Consider the following 17,902-nt stretch of genomic DNA (forward strand, 5'->3'; position numbering starts at 1 on the left):
ATTCTTTTCGAAGTATAGAATTTTTAAAAATCTGTTTCACAAATTCCGGCCATAAATCGAAATTCCGCTTCCAAGAGTCACTAGCATTTTACTTTCTCTCTCAAATACAACCAATTTCATTAAACTCGGTCCAGGGGTTATCTCAGAGAAGCTTTTTTGCGTTTTACATGTATTTGGATAGGCTGCATTGGAGTTGGGCCCGAGCTAAAGCTTCCTCCTGAGGGTTATTGCAGGGTTTGATGATGGACGCTGCCTCGCATTATTTTATTTTCCACCTTATCTAACCCATATCGCGGGTATATGGTTCCGACGATCTGCCACCGTCGCGGCGTGCCGTCACTCGAGGAAATAATGAAGCAAAAGGACAAGTTAAACGCAACTGGCGTTTTGTCCAGCCGTAACTCGATTCTCGTGCATAGAGACCAGCTGACTACGAACGGAATCCCTTTCCTGGTCCCTGGATCAGTCTAAACAAAGAAGGTTGAGCTAATGAAGCAACAGCAATGCGCGTGACTGATAAATAGGTGGCGACAACTGAACACATCTTGAGTTAATCGCGCGGGCACCGAATATACGAGGAAACTAACCTACACACCCTAGGAGATGCCCATAACCACCGCCATCCAAAAGGAGCGAAACTGGCAGCAAAATGTTGACCGCCAAATATCTGTCAAGTCTGAAAATTGATTTGGCGGCGCTTTAGGAAAGTGTGTGAGGAGTGGCGGCGTGGGTGGGATGGGGGGGGGGGGGGGGTGTACGCCGCTTAATTTCGGGGAGGGGAAAGGGAGCGGGAACCCCCGGCCCCCCCCCCCTTCTTGGGCACGTGCCTGGTAAGACACCTTGCCTATATTAAGCGGAAAGGGGCGGTATGTCAAGCATGTCTGTGGAAACTAGCGTTCTCAGCCTAATGAGGAGCTTCGAAAATAATTATTCAAACGACTTTGTTTTTTCTTTCATGAGCGTAGGGGATAGTTAGTTGTTTTCCCCGGTGCCCTTGGTAGACCAAAGAAGACACCTTGAATTCATTTGGCGAAAATGAGGCGCATATGTTACGGGAAGGCAAAGTTCGAAACATATACTGCAACAGAAGCTTGGGCGAGTTGGTGGTGATTCATGTTTTGGAAATCTACTGCGTAAAATAAACAAGGACGAAGGAAGAGAAGAACACCACACTGGTGCTAACTCACAATAGCTTGCAATGTGACTTTCCGGAACATGATTCAAAACATATTGCAAGCTTTGCATTAAATTATGTATCAAACTACTCCAGAGTGTAATGAGTGTATTGAACGAGCGGAATAATAATTAGAGAAAATGGGGACCTCTCTAATGGCGACCCCTATTAGCAATAATGAGGCCCTCCATAAAGGAAATTATTCTGCGAAATAAAATGTGTGGAAAAACACACTCTCCTTATCGAAATTATTTTTAAGAAGGGCTCGAAAGCATTATGTAGGGTTTCTTAAGTTGCACCAAGTTTATTTAACTTGACGGTGGCAGAAAGTACCATTACAACACTTCAGCAAAACTGCTCGATGAGGCAGGCATTACATCAAGAAGATATGACAACGCGTTGTTGAAGAATTTAGATATTACAGTGTGTAATCTTTAATTCAGTAAATCAGTGGAAAAATAGGCCACGTCCAGTGCTATGTTTAACGAGCTTGGCGTTACCAGTTTCATTAGCAGCTTTGGTAGTAATTAATGAAGCGTCTTCTTTTTTTTTTCGGAATTTGTCATGGGTTATACGAGGTTTCGTTTTGTCGCTTTGGTCAGTGAATTATACAAAGCAGTTTGTTTATATTTCGCGAAAGTGAGGTCCTGTTTAGACAAAAGTCAGTGTGGGTAGCTTTGTTGGGACATTTGCAGGAAATTACATACGCAAGCGCTCGAACGTGTGAGGATAGCGTTTTACGAGCGGCGCTGAATTTAGGCCGTCGTCGAGATAGTGCACATGGTGCGCGCGAACATGTATGCGTGCGTGCGTGCGCGTATTGCAGAAGCGAAGGTTTGGGAGAAAAAAAAAGAAATGATAATTAAGTGCACGCGGCCTACGGTTAGCGTGCACTGTTAAAGAACAGAAGTACCACAACCAGTGAAACGTCGGCTACTTTGCTCGATTGCGATAGTGACACATCGACTTGTTTGTCTTTTGCGGGTGAGTCCTTTACACCGTCAAACGAATGCTTTCGCTCAGTGTGGGACTCACGCGACCGCATGTATCGGAAGCTTCTCAAGTGCTATAGATGGTTCTGTTGTCACCGAAAAAATGAAATCAAGTTATGGGGTTTTACGTACCAAAACCACTTTCTGATTATGAGGCACGCCGTAGTGGAGGACTCCGGAAATTTCGACCACCGGGGGTTCTTTAATGTGCACCTAAATCTAAGCACACGGGTGTTTTCGCATTCCGCCCCCATCGAAATGCGGCCGCCGCCGTCGGGATTCGATCCCGCAGCCTCGTGATTAGCAGCCCAACACAAAGCCACTGAGCAACCACGGCGGGTCTGCTGTCATCGAAGCTTGCGTAATCTGATTGCATGTGCGACGCGAATTGTGTAGAAATTTCTGGAAGGCACGCGGGCACCACCGGTTACTCTGGAACCTTCGATGAGTCGTGTATAAAAAACCCGCGTGCTGCACCGGCAGATGTGATTTTCGACGACCCCTGACTGTGTTCGCCGCTGTCCTTGTTCCTCGATTGTAGCCTGTTTTGAGGGCGCAGTTTGGGCCATTAAAACGCCAAGTTTCGTCGCTGACAGTTTTGCTGTTTTCTTCAGCGTCACTGCCACGTTACAATATAATCCTACTTATGGCAAATTGGTGTGGTCGTTTCAGAGCGCCCTCAAAGCGTTTTGATGCAACGATGGTGTTTAAACGCAGAGAAGTAACGTTCGCACTAATCCTTATTCCTGCTTTCTTCAACAATGTGTGAGAGTGGCAATGGTGACGATTGAGCTTAGTTACATGGTTACTTAAAGTTTCGCATGAGCATGCAGAGAAAACAAAAAAAAAAGGTCGAATGTGCTATCAGAACCTTGTGCGATATACCTCGGACTTGCCGTCCTATTATTCACGGCCTGGAAGAAGAATACAATTGTAAGTTACTGTTCCTGCTTCACGGGGCTCCACTCATCAGTTTTAGTAGTGCAAATGGCACATATCTAGATCATGCCTCTCGTAGGCGCTTCTGGAAACTGTGAAGTAGCCATAGGGAGCAAAGATTTCTACAGACATCTTCTCGTACTTTGCGGCGTTTTTGTCAGGTACTCTTAGCATTGTATTCAGTAATGTGCGTGCGCCTATCGTGCGGACAGGAAGCACTTTGTATATATCCCACCTAAGAACCGAAATAAGATTAAGGACATATTCGCTTTTCAATTTTGCTTTTATTACCTAGTAGTATGTTACAATTTTGAAAAGCACAGTTTCTTTTCATTCAAAATACTGCGTCTAGTTACTGAAATGAGCATCTCCATATGTAAGTAGACGAAATAACCGGCTCCCTCTGTATGATAAAGTAAAATCAAATTTGCTTAAGATGTAACGTGGTCTTACAGGCTGGCATGTTGATTCCCTTCCCCCGCGCTGTTCGAAGCGTATTTCGCATTTATCTCGCTCGCGAGGACACCATAGTGCAGTGAAAATTGCTATGAGTTTTCGACAAAGCTTACCAGAAGACACTATTTAACCACTTCCATATACATCCGCAGACGCCCAACTTCACAGTCCGGGTACCTTTGGCATTCGTTATTATTTGTAACTACGGAAAGGTTTGTATACATTATGTGGTTCGATATACAAGGCGTATGACGAGCATGTTCACTCATGCAAAAATGAACACTTTAACTCTGCCTCTCTGCACACTCTATCATTTTCATAAATTGCAAAAAGACATTTGATTCAGTAGAAATGCTACAAGTGCTGGAGGCATCACGTAGTCGACGAATACAAGAAGCACAGTGCGTCAATGTTTTTCCACGCGTCTCTCACTTCAATGAGGGGGTTGCCGCCGTCGGGTGTGTCCGGTGTGCCGTCGGTGTAATTCACCGCGCAGACAAGGCCTCGCACCAGGGTGTCTACTCCGAAGAAGGTTGCATTGGCGGCCAATTCCGCGGCGTTGTATCGACCTTCATAGTCCAGCCCTTCAGGAAACTCTGGGATAGGGGCCACGGGACGGCCGTCATTGTCCTGCGGAAAGTCTTTCGAAGCCTCTGAAAACATTGCGCAAAAGCGGACGAAATATTTTCTGTGAGCGCGAGCAGTACTTGGACCCCTAGTTATCCGAGTACTTTTGTGATTCATGCTTTCAAGCCGTTATGGCTGTGAAGGAGCTGGAGTCGGGCTTTGTTTGCAACGTGCCGCACGGCATTAATATACAGCAGATTCGTACTGTTAAGAGAGAGACTACGTAATACTCCGATGTCGATTGTAGCTGAATGGAGCATAAACGCAATTGTATGTAGACGCAGGCCTCTGCGTAGTGCGCCATTCCCGACGCTCATTTCCAATGAGTGCACAAGTGAAACTTTTTATGCGGAGAATGAATATCTCTATGATGATGAAAAAAAAAATATGTTCCGATTGTATCAGCTCTGTTATAAGTTAAACGCGGCCACATTATTCGCTTGATTTCTCCGGGTGCAACTCGTTGTTCGTTTTTGTAGTGTAGCAAAAGGATAACGACGATGACCAGCTGAAAGATGAGCCACGGCTTCACGTTGGTAGGAGCCGGCAGTGAAGTGTGCGCATGGCCGTACGAAAAGCATCTGTTGCTAGGAAACCGGACCGGAGACTGGTCATTCGGTGAGGCTGCAGCTATTGTATTGGCTCCTCCCTGCAGGGAGAATGTGCTGTAATTCTAGGGCATACAATGGTGGGCGTCTGTCGCATCCAAAGCGCTGTCACAGCGGTCCACTGATTTCTGGGAGCAGCCTTGGAGGTCGGGGCGTTGCGTGCAATCCCAAAGGACATATTATAGGCCTGAAGTTGCAGTGGGCTCACACGAAGGCAACAGTGTGCCGGCCACCGCCGGAAGCCTTAATGTAGATACGCGCGCCTACACCTTGTGTTCCGACGGTGATAGACTTCTAAACGGTAGACTCGGCTTCCTGCTATATTATTAGGCTGGATAAAATTTTCGGCTAAGCTCAGCAACGTGAGAATCAATATGGTGTTCCGCCACGAGGCTACTTTTTGCAAAGAGATGTTAAGGGTCCCGTTGCAGTCTTTGACTGTGGGACACTCATCTGTATATCGTCTCTTACCAATTCATTGTATTTAAAGAATAATGAAGTAAACAGAAACTGAAACGAATCGCCATAGGAATCCACGCCCGTTGCCACCATGACCAAAACAGGTCACGGTGAGGTTCCCTGCGATAATTCGTACCATTGGCAGTTGCAGGGATAAATAGAACAGTGTTCGCAATCCTGTGAGTTTTGCCGGCAACAAGTAAATATGTAGCACAGCACAAGCCCATTATTATTCGCAGCACAGATTTACTGTGTAGTTAAAAAGAATAATAAGAAAATAATAAACTCCTTATTACCACCCCATGCTCGAATATTTACTCCGATGTATGGAAGCATTACAGCGTCATTCCCTCGTTTCACTCCGTTGGCTAGCTGCGGGAGGATTGAGGCGACATGACGCTATTTTCCTCAGCTTCAAAATCTTGTTCTCCTGTGGAACAAAAACAAGGAGTTTTAAAACATTCCCGTCCACCGAAACAGGTGGGTAACGTCACGCTTCCCGTGAGGCTGTGCCCCGCGCCAGCGACCGGCCGCGTTCGGCCGAGTCGGCAGTGCTCATGGCTGACGGTTTGTTTACATTTGTGAAGTGGCATTCCGTGACAGCTTTTCGTCAATTTGTTTCCCGTGCTTCTTTCCAGTAAGTGTTATAGGCGTGCCTGTAGCTCAATGTATCTTAGCTTCAAGTACGTTGGCTTTGATACCTTTGCTGACAACGATGAATGCAAGGGGGACGGTTTCAAGTGGGGAAAAAGGCTTATTTATACATACATCGAAGTTGCTCATTGACTCGGGATGTCGACACAGGTTTCTGACTAAGTTGTGGCTCTACGTGACCATGGCTTGTGCTCTTCGCTACGTCAAATGCGACTTTTATGCCCTTGTGGGTATGTGCTGACAACGTTCGGTGCAATGTTTGAAAGGACCGGAAAGCAATGGCAACAGCAGCCACTGTTCGAACCACGACGTCCGTGTTAGTCGAACATAAATGGCATATTCCAAATTTTTTACGGTGCTGTGTTGCCAATGAGAAAGATCGCAGTGCAAGCAACTGTTTTTGGGTATCTGTCTACGGATAACCTTGCTCAAGAAAAACGGTAGGACACAAGTACGCGTACTGTAAATAAAGCTTCTTGCGGAGCAATGTTAATCGAATTGTTATCGCGCATTTGGGTTTTGGTCACGTCGTTGCTTCCGATATGCATGAACATTATGCTCTATCCCAGACACTGATTTAGAAGCATGCCTGCTGGCTGCGAGTGGGAGGATTCACTTGACAGATCAGCGATGTAGCTCCTTTTCACAACCGAGAAATATTGCTTGGAGGCTGAGCAAGTAGTGTGGTCTAGACAATGTGTGACTACGCACTTTTCGGTGTTACATTGGCTGCTGCGGGTCATGCTCACACGCAATAAACTATTGCTACGCTACCACTTTTTCGCATAAAGTGAATTTTGCTATGACTCACGCGCACTTACATTTTTCTTGCTTACCGGAACTAAAGCACTATGTTTTGGAGGCGAACGCCGGCCGTGTGCGAAGTCGCTTCAGCACTCACAGAGAAGCATGCTAACTGTGAAAAATTACGTCATAAACTTTTTGCTCACTGTTCTGAATTAGCAGTTTTGTGTTGAGTAACGTCTTTTGTTACTTTCTGAGAAGCAGGTAACGTATGAACGAGCATGTGAGTCATATTTCTGAAAACAGCATAGCTGTTCTTTAGGCGGTTTCGAGGCACACGGTACCGTGGCAATGTATACTGGCAGCGTCGCTTCTTGTGTGTCGCCTGTACATTGGATTTCTTTGAAAGTTTTGCATTGGGCGTTTCTGAAATGTTTATGTATGCCACGATTTATGTGCTTTCATTGATAGTTTCGTTGAATTTGAAGCGGTCTTGTGTGTGTATTTCGAAATTTGAGCAATAGCCTCTGCATATAATTATATTCATGCAAACTAAGCCGAAATGCCTTTTTATACTCCAGTTGAACCTCGAAAATACTCCGTACATTGCAAAGTAAAAAATAAAAGAAAGAAAAAAATCCCATGGTTCCACCCAGAAATTCGGCTCGCATGGAATAAAAATTGTACTCCGATCAATCAAAGCATATAAACTCCGAACCGGGGGGTTGCTAGGTGACAAGCTTTATACTACATACTGGGAGTTATTTCCGCTTACAATATGGAGACAAATGTGCAAAACATAATTATTTAGCATGTGTGTCCGACAAAGAGCAGATGCTTGAATGGACTTCGCGCTCTTTACGCAAATTATGAGGGACGTTCCAAATGTAAGTTCCATTATTTCCACACGTAAAGTTAATTCCCCTCCCCCCCCCCAAAAAAAAATATACACCATAGCAGGATTAAGCTATACAGATCGCACTATTTTTCCAAATAGTCCCAACCGACATTGAAACACTTGTCGTAGCGTGCAATCAATTTGAAGAAATCACTGTGGTAAAACTAGCTGCCCTGCGATGCAAGGCCTGAGACATGACCTCATCACCATGCACGGTCTCAAGGCATTCATGGATTATGTACACATTAGTCCCACGTGCGCATTCCATAACGGATAAACGCACGCACTCCTATTAAAGACCACGTAATCAGCACGCGTCTGTGGGCGATCGTGATTCGTACTCGAATAACCTCGGTCACGCCGGCCTGCTGCTACTCTCTCTTCTTCGGCGCTCTGCGCATGCGTCATGCCTCCTCCGCTGACGCTCCTTCCGTCGTTGAACTAGCAACGAGCGCGGATTCTTAGGCGTTTGTTTGTTTTACCTTGTGTGCCATCTTGTCTTTCAAATAGAATGAGGAAACTTACTTTTGGAACGTCCCTCGCATATTGGGGCCAAGCGCACGCCACCGTGCTTCACAATTTGTTTAGTTGAGTTGCGCAATAAATGCTACTGCAAGCAAATACATCGGATGTGTTAAATAAGAATAAGAAAAGTACAACACACCTACTAAAAGTGGTTTTAGGTATGTTGAACGCATTATAATAAATATACACGCGTTATTCGCACGCCTATATTGGTACACATCAGAGCGTAACAAAAATACAAGTGATGCGATACGCCTTCCAACCGAATTCTAGCCGAAACAGAACTTTATCAGATCAACTTAGGCTAGGTCTCTTATCAGTCAGAAGTCGCAACGGGGATATTGTCAATAACGAGGGATTACCAACGAGCCCTAACATGCGCTCTTTCAAGTGATACTCTCACCGAGCTGGTTATCCAAGTGCAGCTTCAGAATACGCATAACACACGTTTTCATAACGCAAACATAATTTACCGCCAAAAGTGAACGATAACTACGGTAAAGTGACATTCTCTTTTCAGTCAGTTCACTTTAAAATTCTCTGCCATCAATAATTTAATCATCTTCATCATGACACTGTTTCCGACGGTTTCTAAAAGAATTCATACTTAGAGCTTACGTCAACAGATTTCTTTAACAGTAATGTGTACTTCTGTTTCACTTTTATTCGCAAATATTCTTCATCAATTATTATTTGCCGGAAAGTTTCTTTTTTGCTGCGTTGTTTCGTGCACCGAGATTTTATACACCCTTTGTATTACTAAATAATTCTGGTTTACGTTGCTACATAAATGCATAATCCACAATAGATATAGTTGTCCCTCCTGCCTGGGTAATCCTCAACTGCCTGATGTGCTGTGAATTTCGTCTAGCATGCCGAATTGTGTTTTTCTGCCGTTTGATTCCTTAGTTGCTGCCAGTATCATCCTACATTTTGCACTGGCATTGTGCGCCTCTCGGTGGCAGTTGCCAGCTTGCTCCTCCCCATTTCCCTGCGCAATGTCTGTGGGTTTTCATATCAAATAACAACATATACACGTGGTAAAAGAAGTGCCCAACTCAGCTTCATTTTAAACTTTGGTACCTGCGTTTGTACTACGTTTGCTTTGTACGAACAATAGAGCAGTACTTTGATAAGCTTGAAACGGGAAGATGTAGCAGTCCCAAAATGAGCGCTTGAGCGCGTATGAAGGCTCTCAAATCACGACCATTTTCCGTTTGTTCGGTCATGGTGACAGCGGGCGTGGATTCCTATCGCGATTCGTTTCAGTTTCAGTTTATTATTATTTAAATGCAATGAATTCGTAAAAGACAATATAGAGACGAGTGCCCTAAAGTCAAAGACTGCAACGGGACCCTCAACATTGTTTCAGCTTGTGTTGGGAACCATCGATATTTGCGGTTGGCCACTGCCTCTGCCACCAGATGGTTCAAGAATGAGCAGGACAAGACGAGTGCCACGCGCCAACCGTCCAAGTTTGCGACGCTTACCGCTGTCACCTGACGTCCACCCACGTTTACCGAGCGAAACCCCCTTTCTTTTGGGGTGGGTGGTTGAGGGGGGTGGAGGCGGAGGCAATTCACGCTGGATGAGTTTACATTTGTCCTATGGCCTATATTTGTCCTATATATTTGATGTTTCACGGAAAATCATATATTGCAGCAAGATTAGACAAGAAATATTTCTCGTGATATTCGGTCCACCAAGCGCAATACAATTTAAAGGGACCGTCATGCACTCCAGAGGTTGCGTGCGGAAAAAAAAAAGATCAATACGCGCCTCAGTGGAAATAAAGTTTGCCAGCCTTAGAGACAAATCACGGTAGGACAGTATATTGGAGAACAAAGAGTTTTCTTCAAATCAAACTTTAAAGAGTGTTCTAGAGCTAAAATAAATCTGAAATATTTAGAATTTATTAGCCACTTCGGCATATGGCTTTACTAAATACTTATTATTTATGAACGCTTTGGGCACAACGTACAAAATGATCCAATAGCTGCGATGGGGTCCTTCCCTGCTAGCCGAGGACACGGTAGTCGAACTATAGCATTGGTATTTCGCTAACAGCTCGACGTCTTACAATGCATCCTCGTAGCTAAAAGAACATCTGCGGTGGGTTATCCAGGATACGTTGGAATCATTGAACATTTCCCAAATGGCGCCGGAGAGTTATTCGCACATTAAACATCGCATTATACACTGTCACTAGAACAAAACCAGCCGATTCTTTCTGCTTTAACTTTTTAGATGTACACAGAAGGCCTCGTACTCTCAGAATTAAAAATTGGAGGACGCATAAGGTTCGCCTTCAAGAGTAGAACGTGATAGCGTTATCGCGTCCCATGCGCACCGCCTACTCAAACGCGCTACGCCAGCCAAACGTAGCGATCGGCAGAGATAGCCGGGCCCCGACGCGCCATGAAGGCGCACGCGGTCATGGGGCGAGTGGCGCCCCACATGTCGGGGCAGCGCCGTACATTGTGAGGAGGGGGTCTTCTGTGTTTGCCGCAAGATGGCTCTGCGTGTGCGCAGAGCGCAGGAGAAATTTAGGGGAAACGTACTTCCCTACTCGTGAAACTGCGACTTCTGTAAGTTACATCGTCATAATTACCGATATGCACCGCAGTATAACGTTCTACGGCCCGTTTCTAAGGCAACACCGCATTTACTAGAGGCGATTTGGTCCCATTTAGAAGGAACGAACTCGTGGCTGAGTGGTAGCGTCTCCGTCTCACACTCCTGAGACCCTGGTTCGATTCCCACCTGCCCATCTTGCAAGATGTTTTTGTATTTATGAAGTGCATTCTGGGATTTATCGCTCATGGCCAACGGCGCGGACGCCGACACCAACGCCGACGACACCGGCTTTTCTGCGACACGAGCTCCTTAACGCTCTCGCGTTAAAAGACAGCCTTTGAACAGCGGGATCCCAAACTTAGGGATTCCAACTGCCATCCCTACTGTGCGCATGCGCTATTCGTCTGCTTTCTTGGGCTTGCACTCTCCTTTCTATCTTGCAACTTGAAACGCACTAAACTACAATTATATAGGCAACTCATACAGAAAGAAGCGATAATTCTTTATAGGTAGTATTTGGTTGAAAGCCAGTAGGCCTTGAAAACGTCATACTAAAGCTTGACGTATATTACAACAATGTGGACGAGCGTAAAACGCATGCTTAGGTATCCGCGCCCAGTAGTGGCGTGGAGAAGCTCGTCGGACGCCTATGACAACTTGCATCTTCCGTCGGTTGTCATTACGGCTCACACTTATGTCCAAGAAGCCTCCATCGTGCGATTCAGTAGTCTTCGTGTCCTGCTTTGCCTTTTCGTGGGAAGAAGAACGCTACAAGTCACCAAATTTGTCGACCCGTGCGGTTCCGCGTGGCCTTCCTGATTCCCACTTTCTGCCTAAGCATAATCTGGGACAATTAGGGGGGGGGGGGGTGCACTGCGCTTGAGAATTACCTGTTCTAAAATGAGTGCACTGTGGTCGGAACTCCCGACGACTTCTCAAAAAGCGAGATTTCGCAAATATTTATCTTATATAATGGGGGATTTACTCGGTAACGTCGGCGTAATTAATCCTTGCGGGAACAAACATGGTGAGTGAAATATGAGAGCTGTCGGCTGGAATCACATCTGACCTGGTGTGCGATCTTATACGCGTTCCAAAATCACACGGAGGAGGTCCGTTCTTTACCCCTCGAAATAGGCGGTCCGCTCCATTGCGTTCGTCCCATAGCAGACGACATGGAATGATTCACAGCAGATATCACGTCACAATTGACGTCATGGCATTCGTCACGGTTCAAATTGACCAATCGTGTGCGGCTCGAAGGAACGGACCGCCTCCGTTTTATTTTGGAAGGCGTAAAAGATCGCACCCCTGAATTCTGAGTAACTGGTAAGCTCGTAAGGAAAAAAAATGACGACGTAGATTACCGCTTTCTCATATCCCATGCACCTGGAAAACTTTGAGCGATAAAGCACCGCTCTTTTTTCGAGACCACTTGTCCACGATAAATTTCGTCAAGGCCTGAAGAACGAGGATGATTGTAGCCATAAAGAGGGGAAGAGGAACGATCTTGTTATGCGGGGGTTACTGCGCTATAAACACACGAACAACAGAAGTACAAATGGACAGGACGCGCGCATCCTGTCAACTTTTACCTCTGTTGTCCTGTGTTTAAAGCGCAGTAACCTCCGTATTACAAGATTAACTTGCCGTTCTACTACAACAGAAGCGAGCCTTAAACAGGGCGTCCGACGAAACGTTAGCCAAACTTTAAGCGTATGCAAATGCCACGTAGCTCGAAAGAACCAAGATAAAGTTGTTTGCCGTCGCTTGTAGACACTCACATTATTGTTTACATTCCGCCTAATTACATAACTAGTATCAATTACTTACTCAACTTCTCAAATATTATCATATTATCAATCAGAAAATTGCAGAGCAACATTAAGAGCCCCAGATAGAGCTTTTTGTTGCTCAACACATGCTACATAAAAGTGTTTTCATGAGCGTGAAAGAAGACCGCAAATACTTGCGAAGTGTCTCGAGTAGCAAATCGCGCGGCAATACTTTTCACCTTCATTGCCGAAGAAATAAATTTTGCGCATTAAAAACCACAGATTAAATAAGATCAAAATCATTGGCACAGTCAGCCGTTTTATTCTGGGTTCATGTCATTAGCTTCCTTACACTACGTTCACGGCATATCACATTTAGGGAGGGTTCACAAAAGGCAAAGTTATATTGATGATTAGCACTGATAATCGCAAAACTCTGACGGTGTACTTGTCGCTTGTAGTGTACTTTCTTCAAAGATTTCCACACGAAATAACGTGTTGTATAAATTCACAAAGCTACCTTCAATTGCCTCAGTTGTTTATGACGCAAAACATATTATTACGATATCATCGAGAGATGCTCAAGAGACGAGCCGCCGCGAGTACGATGATGAAGTGGGTCTTTGCCCTTGGCGCGAGTGAGTGTCGACCTGGCTGTTTGGCTCCAATGTAAATAGCCTGTAAAAAGTATCTTTTATCTGTGTCTGTAGCACGTAACATTTTGGTGAAGGTTAGCGTTCCCCGTCCTCGCCACGGAACTCCGTAGTGGTTGGTACATCGAGCCTGTCATCATGCCTCCCGGTGATGAGACCGGCTCTGCAACGGCTTCGGCTTGTCCAACTGCTCCAGTCGTCACGGTTGCCAAACATCGTGACCCTGGTGTGTTCTCTGGCCTGGAGCGACAGGACCTTGACGAACAGATCAAGCTCTATGAACACGCCAGTCCTAATAACAGGTGAGACCCAACGATTACGCTCGCGAATGTCATCTTTTATCTCGGCGGCACCCCACGCGTGTGACACCAAACGCATGAAGACGAGACATCCAGTTGGGACTGCTTCAAAGAGCAGCTACGGGAACTGTTCGACGACCCCATTGGGCGCAAGGTTGCCGCGAGAAAGGCTCTTGCGTCTCGTGTTCAGACATCTACAGAGCCGCACGTTTCATACATCCTCGACGTCTTGGCTCTATGCCCCAAAGCTGACGATACTAATTCTGAAGCAGATAAAGTGGCACATGTGCTAAAAGCCATCGCCGACGACACAGTAAATTTCCTTGTTTTCGGCAACGTCTGGACTATCGACGCCACCATAAAAGAATGCCGCCGCCTTGAACAAGCTAAGAGCCGCCGTATCACACACCACATCACGGTGGCGGCTTCTTGGACATAACTGTGTGTCGTGATGATAACCGACGGACTATGCAAGTTGTCATAGGCGGCAGACGAGTTTCTCCACGCCAATACTGGGCGCGGACACCTAAGTATATGTTTTACGCTCGCCCGCATCGTTGTAACGTACGACCAGCCTTAGTATGGCCAGAGTCCTTCCATGTTGTTCTGGTCACGAAACTTCGCCGTCACGCTATGGGAGAGGTTCATATGCTGCCCAAAGGTGCCGCGACGCGGCGCCACTGTGCCACAGAGGGCATCGTTCGCGTACCGAAACGCGTGCGCAGTGCGAGGCAAGCTGAGTGATCGGGTGCGTTCTGTGCATGTGCTGCGCTATTTTTCGAGTGCCGAGTTGTTTAGTTGAAGTGGCGGGGTGGGACAGCGATGCCGAACACGTGTTGCAAGTAACAGCTGAAGAAGTAGAATGGTGGTATATCTAACAAGCCATTTAAAAAAAAATTGCTGCATTTGTGATGTGGCTACTTCAGTTCGTTTGAGAGTTGTTTTGACATGTGTTATGAAGTGCTTATGCTTTACACTTTCTTGTTCATAGAAACAATCGATTATGTATTCTGTATTTATTGCCATTCGTTTCCTGCCCCCAATGCATATCTCTCACTTTTGATGTTATTTCTTTATGGTTATTATATCAGTGTCATGCTTTTAACAAACTTCTTGCATTGTGAATGGTGGACCATTCGTAACCGGAGGCCCGTGTTCTGTCTGTATTTCGCTGCGCTTATTTTACATGATAAATAAATGATCGTGCTTGTATGTTGTTTTTGCACCAACACGTTCTATTTCTTTTCTTAATCGAAATATAAAGCTTTTAACATATTGTAAATAGTTGCGCATTAGGAACCAAAATACCTAGTCTCGTCGTTTCTGCGTCGGAACCACGAGAAGCGTGAATAAGTGCTGGGCTTACTGACGCTTCTAAACGACTGCTTGCTAAGGCAATTGCCTAATTACAATAAAGCTAGTTTCAATTGTGCAAGTCCTAACACTTCACGTTCGCCTTAATCCGTTGCTAAAAGCCGCACCGAAGACATTTAGTAGCAAAGTTTGTCTTGCATTAATCCTACCTAAATCTCATGCTGACATGGCCTTGCTTCGCAGAGAAATCTTAAGCGCACGGAGCAGCTTAATTTCCTTTTCTTTGTCATTAAGTATTCTACGGTAGCAGCCCTTTGCAATAACAATTTCATTCTTTTGATCTCCTTATAAGATACTGCCCACAGTCAGAGTCCTTCTCTGCCAAAGTTTAATAGAAAGTGAACAGCTGTGCTGGGCGAACAATCTGGCGCTATGCGCAATGGAGAGTTGGCGCTTACTTACGTGTAAGGAGGAATGCAACAGCCCATATGTTTGCATCTGGTCATAAGTGGGACCACTGACGCTTTGCTGCGAATGCGCGGTGTTTAACTTGACGCAAATATTAAAAAGCGGAGACCACCGAAGTGTTGAGGCGAACAGCGATGATGAAGAAATCTGGACCGAGACCTGCCGGCCGTGTACAGCGGACGCATTTCGACGGGGGCGAAATGCAAAACACCCGTTTATTTAAATTTAGGTTCATTTTAAAGACATTTAGTAGCGATGTTTGTCTTGCATTAATCCTACGTAAATCTCATTCAGAAATGGCATCGCTTTGCAGACTCTTAGGTGCATTTATAGACATTTAGTAGCGAAGTTTGTCTTGCATTAATCCTACCTAAATCTCACTTAGACATTTATTTACGTTTATTTAAATTTAGTTGCATTTTAAAGGATCCCAGGTGGTCTAAATTAATCCTGAGTCCCCCACTACGGCGTGCCTCATAATTGTGTCGTGGTTCGGGCTCTTAAAATCCCAGATTTTTTAAATTTTTGGGGGTCTGAGACCGCCTCAAGCTCCATGTTATGAGAGGCTTTTTTTCGTCCCGGGCGCTCATATCATGGCAGAAGACGCGCTCCGGCAGTAATTTAAGCATATTCAATATTAAAAATAGCTACGTGAAACCAGAGTCCTTAAGGACTCTGCTGAAACTAAGGCGACGGTTGAGGAAGTCGAGAAAACTAGAATACCGAGGCTGCCCCACACACAACCACAGCGGTAGCGGCGTTCGCATGCCCTCTCATGCACGGTTGCGCCTCTAGCGGCGGGCGCTGGCTCTATATGAAACTGAGGTGGCAGTTTCGTGACCAGAAAAAAAATGGAAGGACTCTGGTATGGCGCTTTCAAAGTATATTGGCTTGCAACCACATACCACATGTGAGGGTCGACCGCGAAAGGCCACCACCTGTGACGATGTAACCCGTATTGTTCGCCGCGAGCTCGAGGCTGCCTGTTCGCTTGCTTTCTCCGCCACACGTCCCGATCCGCCAGAAACCACGATTGCGATAGTTCAGGCCATCGTCAGACAGGCATTTCTGAACATGGGTGTCAACTCCGCGTGTTCCACATCACAAGCCACCATTCCCCAGATCTCTAGCGGCCCTTGTCCTCCGCAGTCCTTTTTCTGCCACATCTCGCCGCACCCCGTCCGAACGACGTACCCCTGGGGACAGGCTGATCTGCTTCCACTACTGTAGCATCGGCCACGTCACTCGTGACTCTTATTCTTATTCTTATTCCTGCACCTCTGGACCTTGTGTTCCCTATACCACCCGCTATGAACCCACTGCCGCTGATGCTCCTGCTCCGAACCTTCGCTAGAGTCGTTCGCACTCACCTCGACGCCATCAGTCTCGTTCGGCCCAAACCCGTCGCTTCTCTTCGCCGCCTATCGCCTCCCGAATCCAACCGGAAAACTAGGCATTGCAGCTTCTGGAGATGAAGCTGCGCTGTTGACCCTGCCCTCAAATCCTCTGCTCACATTACCTACAAATGGAAACCTTCTTGACGTTGACGTTGACGACTATCCTGTAACGGCACTCATCGATACAGGAGCGCATCTTTCTATTATGAGTGCTGCCTTCCGACCACGACTGAACAAGCTCCTCACGCCAGCGCCGGCACGCGTCGTCCACGTTGCGGATGGCGGTACTGTGCCTATCGTTGGCATGTGTACGGCACGTGTCAGCATCACCGGCCACCACACTCCTGTCCTCTTCACCGTGATTGCTCATTGCCCCCACGACCTGATTGTCGGCCTCAATTTTCTCTCCGCGCACTCTGCTCTTATTGACTGCTCTGCCAGTGCCCTTCGCCTTGAGTTGCCGATTCTCGCAGAACGTTCTGACGCACCTTAGCGCCGCTTACGCCCCACCAGCTTTCTTCACCTGCCGGCAAAGTTCATAGCCTATATTGAACTGTTGTCTTCCCCACCAGTTACTGATGGCGAATACCACCTCAGTCCTTTGCCCGACATTCCACTACAGCATGACGTTACCCTGCCTCACAGTATACTTTCTATCACTGCGAACCGCACTCGGATGCCTGTATTTAACTTTGGATTGGCATTTGCCTTGAAAACGTTGATTGTCTCGGCGACCATTCCGTGGCAGCTTTATCGACCGATGCTTCTTGCGAGCTTAGCAGGCTCCTCGAGCCAGCCTCGGGTGCCAGTCCCAACAGAAAAAAAAAACGATTGCGACGGACCTGTCCTCTGCGCAGGCTGAAGACCTTTGCCAAGTATTATCCCCCTACCGATATATTCTCGACTTCAACGATGGCCCTTTAGGCCAGACGCTCGCGGTAAAGCATCGTATTCTCACTGGCCATGCTACGCCTATTCACTGACGACCGCATCGAGTTTCTGCGATGTAACGCAGAGTAATTAAAAGCGAAGTGAACAAAATGCTAGATAAACACATCATTGAGCCTTCTTCGATTCCTTGGCCGTCATCTGTATTGTTGGTTGTTATTGTTGGGGACCGTCATCTGAACAACATAACTAAGAAAGACGTTTACCCGCTCCCAAGTATAGACGATGACCTTGACAGCCTTCATGGTTCCAGCTATTTCTCTTTTATTGATCTTCGTTCTGTATACAGGCAGATTGCTGTTGACGATATGGACAGAGAAAAAACCGCATTCATCACACCTGTTGGCCTATACCAATTTAAAGTAATGCCGTTTCGACTATGCAACGCCCCTGTC

At 46.3% G+C, this 17,902-nt stretch overlaps 1 protein-coding gene across 1 annotated transcript in view; it reads right to left on the reverse strand.

The window, feature by feature from the left end:
- LOC135911179 (uncharacterized) overlaps nucleotides 1-17,902 on the reverse strand; it is a 180,918-nt gene that overhangs the window by 132,259 nt on the left and 30,757 nt on the right. The window contains exon 7 of the mRNA XM_065443368.1: nucleotides 3,994-4,214. Within this exon, the coding sequence (XP_065299440.1) occupies nucleotides 3,994-4,214 (221 nt within the window). The remainder of the gene's footprint in view (nucleotides 1-3,993; nucleotides 4,215-17,902) is intronic.

This window comes from Dermacentor albipictus, chromosome 5, assembly GCF_038994185.2.
Source record: "Dermacentor albipictus isolate Rhodes 1998 colony chromosome 5, USDA_Dalb.pri_finalv2, whole genome shotgun sequence".
Lineage (NCBI taxonomy): Eukaryota > Metazoa > Arthropoda > Arachnida > Ixodida > Ixodidae > Dermacentor > Dermacentor albipictus.